The sequence below is a fragment of the Musa acuminata genome, chromosome BXJ3-5 (genome assembly GCF_036884655.1).
Source record: "Musa acuminata AAA Group cultivar baxijiao chromosome BXJ3-5, Cavendish_Baxijiao_AAA, whole genome shotgun sequence".
Taxonomy (NCBI): domain Eukaryota; kingdom Viridiplantae; phylum Streptophyta; class Magnoliopsida; order Zingiberales; family Musaceae; genus Musa; species Musa acuminata.
In genome coordinates, this window is record NC_088353.1 from 34,276,178 (window position 1) to 34,288,695 (window position 12,518).

The 12,518-nt window shown below is 38.4% G+C and overlaps 1 protein-coding gene across 2 annotated transcripts; it reads right to left on the reverse strand.

The window, feature by feature from the left end:
- Nucleotides 1-111: 111 nt before the first annotated feature.
- On the reverse strand, nt 112-6,350 carry LOC135638906 (transcription factor TGA1-like). Of its 2 annotated transcripts, XM_065152472.1 has the most exons (10): nt 6,134-6,350; nt 5,241-5,357; nt 3,798-3,966; nt 3,633-3,707; nt 2,914-2,973; nt 2,759-2,836; nt 2,620-2,683; nt 1,679-1,950; nt 1,221-1,457; nt 112-556 (listed from the first exon to the last, which is right to left on the reverse strand). In XM_065152472.1, exons 3-10 carry the CDS (start codon nt 3,954-3,956, stop codon nt 404-406), a joined length of 1,098 nt encoding a protein of 365 aa, XP_065008544.1. In that variant the 5' UTR covers nt 3,957-3,966; nt 5,241-5,357; nt 6,134-6,350; the 3' UTR covers nt 112-403. The 2 variants fall into 2 exon arrangements, with proteins under 2 accessions (XP_065008544.1, XP_065008543.1); XM_065152471.1 differs by lacking the exon at nt 5,241-5,357 and having other exon boundaries at nt 6,134-6,342.
- Nucleotides 6,351-12,518: the final 6,168 nt, after the last annotated feature.

Here is a 12,518-nt window from a genome sequence, read left to right on the forward strand (position 1 = left end):
CTGTTGAGTAAAACAATATGCAGAAGCCACGAACTCTCCATAATAAACACTCAGCTTTATGTCGCTAAAGTTGGATTTGTGAACCTAAAAATCTTTAATTCATCAGGCAGATGAACCCGGATAAATCCACAGATGTTCTTAAAGGAAAGATAGAATTTGTTACAACATAATTTACAACATAAGACATCATATACGGCTTCACAACCAGAGGTCATGGAGCTGTCATAAATATTTACAGATTATCTCCATTTCAGTTCCCTGCTTTCAATTTGGGTGACTATTTTATTGATAAAATTACTCCAGAATCTGGATGATAGCAGCTACCTTCCTACCATCTCGTTCCCCTAGTAGCTTCTTGGTCACAGACGACATTGCATGTTGCAAGGTACAGGTTCTGAAGTTTCTAAGCTGGTTCACGAGGTCGGGCAGCCCACAAGGAGCTAAGGGCACGAAGGCGTTGGAAGTAATCGCCCAATGCAAGAAGGCCTCGTGCTGCTTGGCGGACTGTGAGAATCTTGTACATCTGCTGCAAGGTTTGCTGCCGAAGGTGGTCAGCCTGTAGTAACAACATTAGCATTAGGAAAGGATAGTTTCGTTCCGAGGTGGGTGAACATTCATTCCGACTGAACATTCTCAAACAAACTATTCATGATTGCTGGTAATAGGTAGCCCACTTTTCAACCCAAGCATGTGTCATTATGAAAAATCAATATTGGTCGGACCGACTGGTATTATCGGCTTGACCAAGGATCGGTATTGGCCGATATCTAATTAACTATCATTTTCTTCCAGTGATACCGGATGGTGTACCATCTGATATAGTCATATGATAGATATCAGTTTGATCAGTTGCTAAAACTTGTATTAGACCAAGATCTAAAACCTTGTCTTGAGTAACCTAGTGTACGTTTTGAAAATATTTCCATGAACGAAATGTTATTGCTTTATCACTTTTGCCCAATTGAGTCATCAAATACAGAGGAGAAAATTTATCCCAAAAAGAAATACAGAGGTGAAATAGGAAAAGAAAGGGAAAATGCAGACCTTGAACAAGCCAGCATATGCAAATTTGGGTCCGAAATATAATCTTAAAACAAGGGACTCCAGTTCAAATCTAATCTAAGCCAGCGTATGCAAACTTTATAAAGGATCTAGAAAAGGAAGAACTGAGAACGAGAAAATAACATGCAGTGGTTCATTGTAAGAAGACTGGTAATTACCTGGTTTACGAAGCTTACAAGAGCCTCCAGTTTCCCCATTGCATTCACCATCTGTCCCATGTAATCCGAAACACCAGAGGTTCCTGAGGAATCAGATGTTAGAGTCTCAGCAAGATTTTGTTGAAGCTTATCCATTCCTTGGGAAAGTGCATCTTCAGCTTGCTGCGAAGATTGTTGCAGGTTACAGACAGAAATAACTTGTTGCTCGGTCAAAGGATCAAGCTGTGGTGAGAGAACCTATAACCAAGAAAGTAAATACATGTTAACTGCACTCCAAATAGAGGGATCATATAGTCCAATAGTCTGAATGCTGCAACATTTACAAAATGGCCCTTTCAACTGATGCTTTAAGATGTTATGCTGTGCTAATAATATCTGAACTAAGTACCAAAATATTAGGACCTTTTACTCCACAAAAACCAATAAAATCACGAGATTGATGTAACTCATTAAATCACCTTTAAAAGTTCTGAAGGCCGAAAACCCCCAATCCAAAGAAAAAATCGTTCTGCAGCTGTCTTCCACATGCCAGACATAAGATAGAAGACATCAGATTTCGCAGCAATTGCTTTGATATGAAAAAGATTGTCATAGTGGCTCAATGCACTCTCTACAAGCATGCGAAGCTCTATATCAGATACATGTGCTTGCAAAGCAGCTCTAAGTTCACTAGTCTGTCGGTTTTGTTCTTCAACCCAGTGCCCATATTCCATCTCAAAAGCAGTAACACCTGAAAGATGTCAAGAAGGAATCCTTTAGGTACTTCAGCAGGTGAAGTGGTAAATTCATTCTCCAATAAAAATTCCAGGATGAGGATAATAAGGAAAAAGGCATGTCCAAAAACCCTAAAGCACAAAGCTCCCAGCATGTTTTAAAAATTATAACAGTTAATAATCATAAAAGAAAGCAACTAACATCCGTCTTTCGAGTTAATATTCATGCAAGGTAGTAATATGGTTCAGCAACTAACTCATACATTCTTTAATGATAGTTACTGCAGTAACTGTTTTGACTCTACTTATATGGTTTACTTAGGCCAAGGATAAACCACACACGTAAAGCAGAAATGAGACCAGAACAATGCTTTTGAACAAAAAATGTGAAGTTAGATTAAGAAAAGAGACAGAGGAAGATATTACTGCTCCTTGACGTGCACAAGCATGATATACAATATTAAACATTATGAGCATTCTAGTCTGACATAATTAAATGTTACAAACAATGAATACCAAAGTAAAAAAGAATGACACTAGGGCAAACCCAGTGAGGGTTCCCACCAGTTCAGGGTCATAGCCATACCCTGGTATTTTGAGTGGCTATTTATGTGGCTCAATCATTTTGATGTTGCATGGTCTAAAAAGGTACTGTGCCTCCAAAAGTGAGGGAACAAATATTTCACCTGAATTGACACTTCCTGATAGTCCAAGAGTTGACTCTCCTAAATTCCCACCAATGTAGACACCCTGCAGCTCAGCAGTAACTCAATCAGCTTAGGAACTGACAACTTGTATGTTTATTATATAAAATATTCCCTATACCTGCTGCTTAGCGTGGTCAAGCTGCTGTTCTATCTGCGCTAGTTTTAGACGGCTCGATTCTAATTGTTGAACATAAGCCTATCAAAGAAAGCAACAGAAGATAAGAATATTGTGTGCAACTTTCATCCATTTGCAGAATTTCCATGTAAATATACCTTCTTTCTCAGACGACTTTTTCGAGCAGCCTCTCTGTTCTGTGCAAGGCGTCTTAATACCTATAGAGAAAGTAATCATATGCACTGACATCACTATTATATAAAAATATAATGTCATTCATGTTCACATGGAGCGTTTACAGCATATGGAATTTTCTTTAAATTAACTACCTAATTGTCCATACATAATCTAAGTTCATATATCTATAGTCAGAGGTTTGGACCTAACAAAAATTACTGACAAATTTGATTTCACAAAATGAGGTATGAGTTCACCACAATCTACCTTGACAAGAAAGAACATGCATTTTCATCCCTTATTTTGAAACATCTTAGAAGCTTGAACACAGCCAAGAAATTTTATCATTGGCATTAGGATGGCTTACAATGCTTCTAATGTCATATCAAAACATTCTTGCACAAGTTAGTTCATGGCTCAAGTCTAAATCCTAAGCATCCTACATTATCTAGTAATAACTTTAGCAAAAGTGACTTGTTGCTTTTTGGCGAGTAAGGTCCATTGATGATGTGATTTTCTTGAGCTTTTTTATAATATTTTATTGATACAAGAAGAAAACCAACGATAATCCAAACTACTGAATCAACAAAATATCCTTTTCTACTTAAAGGCAATGCATGAAACCACAGAGCTGATTAATCACCATCCATAATATATTAAATTTTATCAGTGACAAAGATGGTACAAGCAGTTTGGTTACCTTATCTGTAGGCTTGTTTGCTTCTTGGTCGTATTTTTTTGATGGCCCTAGCATGGTATGAGGACTATCTTCTAACTGCAAAACCATTACAATGTAAAGATCTAATGTCGCCTATTTCAGCATTTAACCAAAAAAGAGAAAAGAGAAATATTTCAAATAGCCTACCCTATTGTCGAGTTTTATCTCTGCCTCTACGATTGATGATGCCCCTGTATTTTGACTGCTGTCAGCTTTAAAGGAATCTCCCCACATGCCTATCTGGTGGTTTGGTTCAAATATACCCATCTTTCTGGGGGATGCAAATTGAGTCGATGCAGAGCTCATGTTATTTGAACTGCACAGGAAAAAGAATGACATTACTCGATTAAAAAGGTGAATGGCATCAGCTGCATAAAAATAGAAAAATAATGGCCAAAGCAGCATAAACTAAACATATAACATTTGAAAAATTGCTGATTCAGGCAAGGAAATGAAAAAACACTGAACTTTTCAGTATGATTATGAGAGATCTGTTGTATTTTGTAATGATCTCCAGACCATTAGAATATCTAGAAGTTTAGGCCAAATACATTTATAATTGCTATTAGAAGCCTTTTTGTTGACATCATACTTTACTTCGTCTTTCTGGCTTGTCATCGAGCAGCAAACCACCATAAATATATTTCCTTCCAAGATTTTAGCACCAATATCATAAGAGACCTTTGTAAGTCCAGATATTAAGTTTAGTTGTACAAGAAAATAAAGCTCCAGGAGACTATATTACCATATCATATAAAGATCGGATGAACCATTAGATTCATTCTCATAATAAATCAGTGAAATGACCAAACTAGAGATGCCATTGAACTGACACTCGACCATGAGCATTAGACCAGTCTGAATACAGCCTTTGAAACAGAGGTGCACAACATAATAATCCCAGATGCCAAGTGTTATCATCTGGAGCAGCACTGCCCTTATCAGCTACTAGCACTATCTTATATTGAGGTAATCCTAGAACGATATAACTATACCTACACAGAACAACACATGCACCAATAGACAATCAAGTAGTCACTTCTGTCGGGACATTCCAAGATAGAATACAGAGGTAAAGACCAATCATCAGGGAAAAGCAAAACATTGTTGCAAAAATGAAGAAAGTATTATTGGCAGATCCACATGTTGGCCAACCTAACAATGGTAACCTATTCGATCTTGTTTAATATCTGCTCTAACTAACAAGACATGTAGAAAAAAAAATAAACTATAACTCAGGAAAGAATCATCATAAAGCAAAACATGAAAAAATTATGAACTTTCCAAAGATCATCCTCTCATTTAACATTTGAACTCCAACAGCAACAAGAAGTAAAACAGCAGCCTATTGCACTTAACAAATAGCAATCCATCTTCTACTTACTATATGACTAGATCAAATTAACCACAAAGACCATCCAACTGGTTTAGTAAATTTGCTGTATTTGTAAGATTGTTTTCCTTAAAGAGACTTTTGTCCCAGAGTGTTATACACTCATTCACTTCCAAAGAAACTTCACTGCAATTTTATGCTCAAATGATGAGTCTACTCATGTTATCAAACATAAAAAGGAGAAAGAAATTAATTGCCTGAGATAGATATTTTCTTTATCAGAGGTTGACTAGTTTGTCCATCTCTTTCGAGTTATACAAAATTTTCACTACCTCCCGAAGCAAGGGGTGGTCGATCATTGTTCCAAAATGTCCCTGCTCGGCAAAAAAATTACAGTAAGCAAGATCGGTTTATCTTCTGCCCTGGTTCTTCCCACTGATGAGAGGATAATCTACCAAGTAGCCAGCAACAACAACAATAACGACTCATCAATTTTCTTTCGTTCTAAAACGAAAGCGCATAGATTAAAGAATTCATCCCATTTGCATAAGACCATCTTGTAGTAGCCAAAAAAAAGCTCAATCTTGAGCCCGAGATAATACTTGACCTGCTTTCAGAATAAAGACCTGCCACAGGTGAAAGCAGCCTGTCAAGATTCGAAATCCCATCCGAGTCTCATCACAAGAAGGACTCAAATAAAGATCCTTTGGAAGATCCTACAACCCCTCCCTCAAAACAGTATTCCAATGTGCAGGAAGCTTAACAAAGTGGGATTTCTCTTTCGGTTTCGAAGCCTTCTCCCCTGACACAAAGCCACTTAGAAACTTAAACCCTCGCTTCTTGTCTTCACTGGATAGTCTGAGGAAGGGCCAACTGATGGTAAAAGCAAACCGACCCCAACAATTTCCGGAAGTAGATAGGAGGTGCCAAGCCCAGAGTTGACAGCTTCGGTTGCCTCCCCAATCCAAGAACAACAAAGAGGAAGCAAAAGAAAAGCAAGTTCCTTTCGGAATCAAGCTCCTACCAAACATCCACCCAGAAACATAGAAAAGAGGCTTCTTTCCAACGAAAAGGACGATCTTCAGATCCGAGGGCAGCAAACAACACGCATCAAATCAAATACGAAAAAGGGGGAAGGGAGCTTCAGAACCTCGAGATCCTGCGAGATGCTCCCGGCAGGCCTAGCGGCATCGGGGTCGGAATCGCCGGTTCCTCAGAGCCTCCATCGCCGTCCCTTTCGCCTCTCTCACCTCCCCACTGCCCTCCCTCCTCGGTGGCTTGCTTGCGCGAGCAAGAGAGCGAAGTTAAAAAAACAGGAAGGAAGCGGACGGCGAAGCAAACACGCACCCAGCGGAGGTCGGTATCCCGGAAAACGACCTCCGACTCTTTTTCTTCCTCGCCCGCCCATTTATTCTATTCGTTCTAATAATGACACGATAATTAACCCCCCTCCCCGTCAACGTACGGGACGCCGTCAGTCGCCGTTCTGCGCTGACTGCAACGCCGTCAAGACTCCGCCACGCCACGCCACGCAACGCCGGAGGGCGACCGCGCGCCACAGGCCGGACATCGACGCCTCCGTTAGTTAGCCTTCTCCGTCGGCGCATGATAGCCTTCCGTGCGCCTACTGACGTCACCACCCGTCACGTTTATTAGGTAGGCGTGGATCCACCCCGGTCCACTTACCCATCCATCCCCACTTGCCCTGCATATGCTCAGTATTTCTACATTCATAATATATATATATATATATAATTACATATATATATTTGGATGATGTCATAATATTGTGTAATAAAAAAAAAAGATACATCATGACCATTTTATTTATTTATTTATTGGAAAAAAGAGAAAATGTATAATACTAGGATTGTAGCAAATGAGAAAATAGAACAGTATCTGTGAGAGAAAAATGAATGAATACAACTGTTGCTATCCTTTTGCATCTTTCTGATCTTTCAAAAACGATTATAATAATTGTAAATGGCTATTGAAATATGCGTGCCTACGCAATAAGCAAAGAACTTGTATGGCGGTGAGCGTAACGTTACCGGCGGTCATTATTAGTGGAGAAACAACAATAATAGAATAATAATATAGTAATTGTGGGGGTAATAAAAGGGGGATTAGATTAAAGGGATGCGATGATGTTATGTGGGTGGTGGAACACGTCAGGTGGGACGTCACCGTCACCAACCCACCCCAACCGAGTCCAACGCGCTCCGTGGGCAGGTAACCGCACCGAGGGCGTCGCCCGTGTCGCCTCTTTCCGGTGCTGGGCCCACTGGATTTGGGCCCCACCAGGGACCTACTCTGGCCTCGCGCCCCCGAGTCAGCTTACGAATGACCTACAATGACGGCGCGCACATCGAATGATTCGAGCGACGACTTAAGTCACGAATCAGTCCCTTTCTTTCTCTTTCTTTCTTTCCCCTCTTTTATTCTTTCCCTTCTTTACTAAGTTATTTCCTTTCTCTTGCGATTTCTTTGGCAAAACATAGCTGTTTAAATGATTGGAAAGGTTAAATTGTTTGAGCATATTTAGTCTGCAATGAACAAGAATTTTCTAGATTTTTTTTACTAATTTTTATGAGAATTAGATTCTTGTTTACCTCATGAATGATTCTTGTTTCTCTCATTAATTTCTCTCCCTTTTCTTGAGACTTCTTTGGCAAGACATGACTCTCATCATTAAAAACCTTGTTTGAGCAAATTGAGTTTAGAATTCCTGGTCTCATTTCATCATCACCAGCTATGATCATGAGCAAGTTTACTGTTGCAGTCATGTATCAGTATGAGAATCAATGAAGAGATAAATTTAAATCTTAACTTTTGTGTCATAAAAGTGTTGCATTATGAAAGCATATCACCAAAGAAAATTTCTCAGCATCATAAATCTCCATCATGTAGTGATGTGATCGATCCATGCATCCTTAGGTTCCTTCACATGTAGTGTTGGTGATTTCCATATGTCTCCTCTAACCCAATGAGTCGCCCTAACTTTTCCAAGTTCTAGAACACCAAGAACAAGTGTGGAATGCGTGTGGTTTTGATCGTTGACGAAGAGAACAATTATACTCGAATAGACTTGAGAAAAGGATATTTGTCGATCGATTGGTTCGATAAGGATTAATTTGTTAGAATCAATACAAGTGTTTTTTATGATCATGGATGAAAGGTTCCAAGCTGAAGTCACCATTAAGGTTATTTAATTTGGGATATGACAATTCAACTCATACCATCGTATGGTTGTAATTGAGGTCTTGGATATGGATCAGTTTTTGTGATTGCAAGTCAACTCCACTGCCCATTTATTTCTATATCTAATTTGAACGAATGTGATGGAGTGCAAGACATGTTTTGGATCAGATAAGTCATGGATTTTCTTGTTTTATTTCGTAATGGCTGTCGTGCTCTCGTCATTTATTGACTATCTCAAGGTTCGCAACATCGTCTAATATACACAGTATTTATTTCTCGATACATAGGCCAAAATAGATGATAGATCTGATATAAGATTTACTCTAAAATCATCCGTCGTATAGAATCAATACTACTTGATACAAGACTAGTTTTGATTTTTTAATCTTTTTTTAAGGATCTTATCGAAACTAGATAAATTCAAATTGTGAACTTGGCACTATGTATGCTCTCTTATCCAAATCTAAAGATCAAACTCTCTTGGATGTGCCTTTCTTTCTAGTTTCTTGTATTTTAGGATTAACAAAGCTTTGAAAATTAGAGTTTACTCAAATTTCTTCGGCTTTTACTGTTCTTGCGACGGGAAGCATAGTGTTTAGATATAGAATTAGACCCAAGTAAATCATAGCTAGAAACCTAATGCATTGTTTTTCTTCTATCAGCAAGAAAAAGAAAACCGATACATCCGAAACATGAAAGCTAGGATTCATGACAAAATGCAAAGACAGAGAGCAGAAGAAAGGCATGCACAGATGAAGAAGATTACCAGTTTGGCTTGTAATCTTGGTTCAATGTCCGATCATAAATGAGGTGGAGGAGAAGAGCACTTCCATGAAGTTGAGAGGGGAGGAGATAAATGGAGATACCCACATGCACTGAACCTTATAATAAGAAGCTAACCTCTTTGAGAATTGCCAGCTGACCAGCCACTGTTCTTTAAATTAACAAGCATAAACTGAGAAGAGTTTGGGGGCATTAAGGAAAGGAGAGACTTTAATGAAGGTATAAAGGCAGAGGCAAAGTTGGGTGCTTTGGATCCATATGATTTGTCAAGCAGCAGTCTGTGGCTCAGATTCAGATACAGTAAAAATGCATTTATTATGATTCATTAGGATCAATTTATAAAGCAGCTGTATAAGTTATATGGCATAAATAGCTTAAAGTGATGCATCTGATAAGGCTTCACTGTAGATTCATGGACCTGTTCAGAAACTTTCCATGCAAGTGCCATCCATGATCCTGTAAAAGCTACAAGGAAAGCTCCCTCTTTCCCTTCAGAACCCAATTGTCTTCATCATCTTTGCCTTCTCTTGAGTGCCATGTCATTTGCTCTATCTTCTCCAACTCTCTATCAAATTGCTTATCAAAGAAGTATGTTTGCTTTATTAACAAGGTTGGTCAGCCTTTAAAAAGACTCTCATGCAATTATTTTATGCAGTGTTAGTGGACTTGTTTCAACAAAAAAAAAAAAGGCATACTTCTCTCCCACCCACTGTTTGATGAAACCCAACAATCATGGTGGTCACTTTGATTGGATGATTCCCTGATAGTGTTCTCTCCTTGGCTACAGACAATAATTGAGGCACCTTTTCCTATCATGTGTGTCCTTTTACATGTAGATAGGAGTGGATTTACTTGATGGAGGGAAGGAGCATAGGTGGATGGGACCAAATAGACATGCAAAAGAACTCCTGAAAGCAGGCAAGCCAGGGATAAGGGTGAGTAATGGAGAATGAGTAAGATTCTTACAGAAGTGGTGTTTTGACCACTGCATTCATGTTCTTTGTGATGATTCCTAGTAGATCTACAGGGATAAGAGATGCCAATAGCTCAAAAACATAAATCTGAGGCTTCAACTAAGTTCTAAGGTATCAGATCCATGAGACATTACGCAGTGTAAAGTCCTATTTATTTTGATTCAGATAAAAACACAAGACCATCAAGTTATTTTCCGATTTGTGGCTCGATGATCTGAGACATCCAACAAGTAAGCTTAACAAAATCTTAGTTACTCTGTCTTTAGATGAACCAAAAGGCCATCAGTTTGTTCTTAACTTCATCAGATTTTAGATTAATTATGACTAAGGCTAAATATATGGCATAATAATGATAATATGAAGCAACCTTAGCAAAACCCTGCTTACTTTATATTTAGATCAACCACAAAGGCCATCAATTTATTTGTTCATCGATATATGGCTCAATCGATCTTAGTTAAATCTCCGAACTTCATCGGGTTTAATTCTTTGGTAAATTGAACATCTTTATCAACTAGTAATGGACCAATCTATATAGTTCTTATTACACCTGCAAGCAAAATCCTCCTTCATCAACTCTGTAAACATGGAAGAACATGGATGCTGAAATTTATATGGTGATCAATGTAAACCCCATTCCATCATTAGAACATAAGAAGAGCTCTTCAAAAGCCTAAGTTGAAACCCCCAATATCTGATGATCTCAAGATTTTTCTACTGACATAATCATGCCAAGCAGTTCAAGGAAGTGCTATTGCACCTTGTTGAAGTCAAACATTCTTATAACCATCCAAAAGCATGATGCAGGTTGTATGATGAACAATAACTGGAATCTGAATATGAAAGTGAGAGGATATGCTATGATAGCAAATTCCTGATACTTTTAATGTTGCTATTCTTATCTTCTCATCTTTTTCCTTGAGGAAAAGTTGCTTTCCTACTAAATAAATTCCTCTGCAGCATTCAGGTTCATGGCATGCTCCTCCAGTGCACAACAATCATTGGGTGATGGGTTGGTATCATCTCTCCATTTCTGGACAATCAGGGGTACATTGGCTAATGGATTCTGTTGAGCTTTCCTCCTGCTGTCCATCATCTCCATTACTGTCAGAACTTTCTGGGTGCAATATGAGGCAAACATTCTCCATACAATGTCTTCCCTTCTAGTTTATTATGGTTGTAGAGTAGGGACAATGAGAGCAGCAATGTCTTGCACTGTCTCTTTGCCTTTTGTAGACCATGGAAGCCACCAACCACTGTTGGAAGGATGTAGTGGTAAAGTGCACTGCAAAGTGGCAAGACATTCTTAAACAGTGCTCACCACATTAGAGAAGACTTGATATTGTGATGCAAAGAATTAAAGATACCTAAAATCTATTTTAGTGGTATCAATTGCAGTCCTTTAAAAGTACAGCCAAACCTTTCAGACATTGAGCTAAAGCACTGTGCTGTTAAGCCATCTCCATGGACAACTCAAGTCATTAGTGTACTAAGTGAATATTTCAGATGAATGAAATGTACAATGATTTAGCTAACATAGGAGTTCCAGTACAACTTGGTAGATGATAAAGTGAATATTTCAGATGAATGAAATGTACAATGATTTAGCTAACAAGTCATTAGTGTACTAAGTGAATATTTCAGATGAATGAAATGTACAATGATTTAGCTAACATAGGAGTTCCAGTACAACTTGGTAGATGATAAAATGGATATCTTCTCTATGGCATATCAACCAAAATCTCAAGGTTTCTTGGAATTCCTTGGCCTCAATCACATCTTATCCTGGTTGACTTAGCAATGCAGCTGGGAAAGTACTGACCTTTTCTGCTAGAACAGGAATACAGGTCACAAGGAAGATTCAAAGGTTGCATCATTATTTAGACTGATCTTTTTCTGGTCTGACTCCTCACTCTCAAGTGCTCTCCAAGTCCACAACCCTCAAGCATGAAGTCTCCAACTTGCAATTTGGACAGAATCATGGGAAACTTACATGTCAGTCATCATCATCATCATCATCTTCTTGACAAAGTGCAGAAATTTCTACAACTTGATATAATTGGATGCCAAAAATAAAATCATTAGATGGCTATTGCCCTCTCCAAAAAGCTCTGTTAAACATCTCAGACATTATGTTAGACTAAATATGTTGCCCATTGGCCCAAAACCTACTAGCTTAAACTTTTAATTTAGAGTCATGTCCAACTATCATATTCATGGTCAGATACATTGTGTTAACCAATAACCTATACATTATGATACATTTATTAAAGATGTAGCAGTCCATCCTTTGCTCTATTGATTATATGCATAACACAGCTATTGCACCTAAGAGAGCCGGTGACTCCAGCGACTTGCAATTTCTTTAAATATTTACCTAATTTCGGTCTAGAGGAATTACTTGATGTTTAGAAAGATACAGAGGAGCCTCTCAGTTTCAAGAAAAATAGAAGAGATAAAATCGCTTGTGTATCGTATCGTTGCGATAACTAGTGTATACATGATCATACCATCTAAATGAAATACTGATCATTCATCAACAATTTCAAGTACAAGACCTGATCACTTAGATAATTC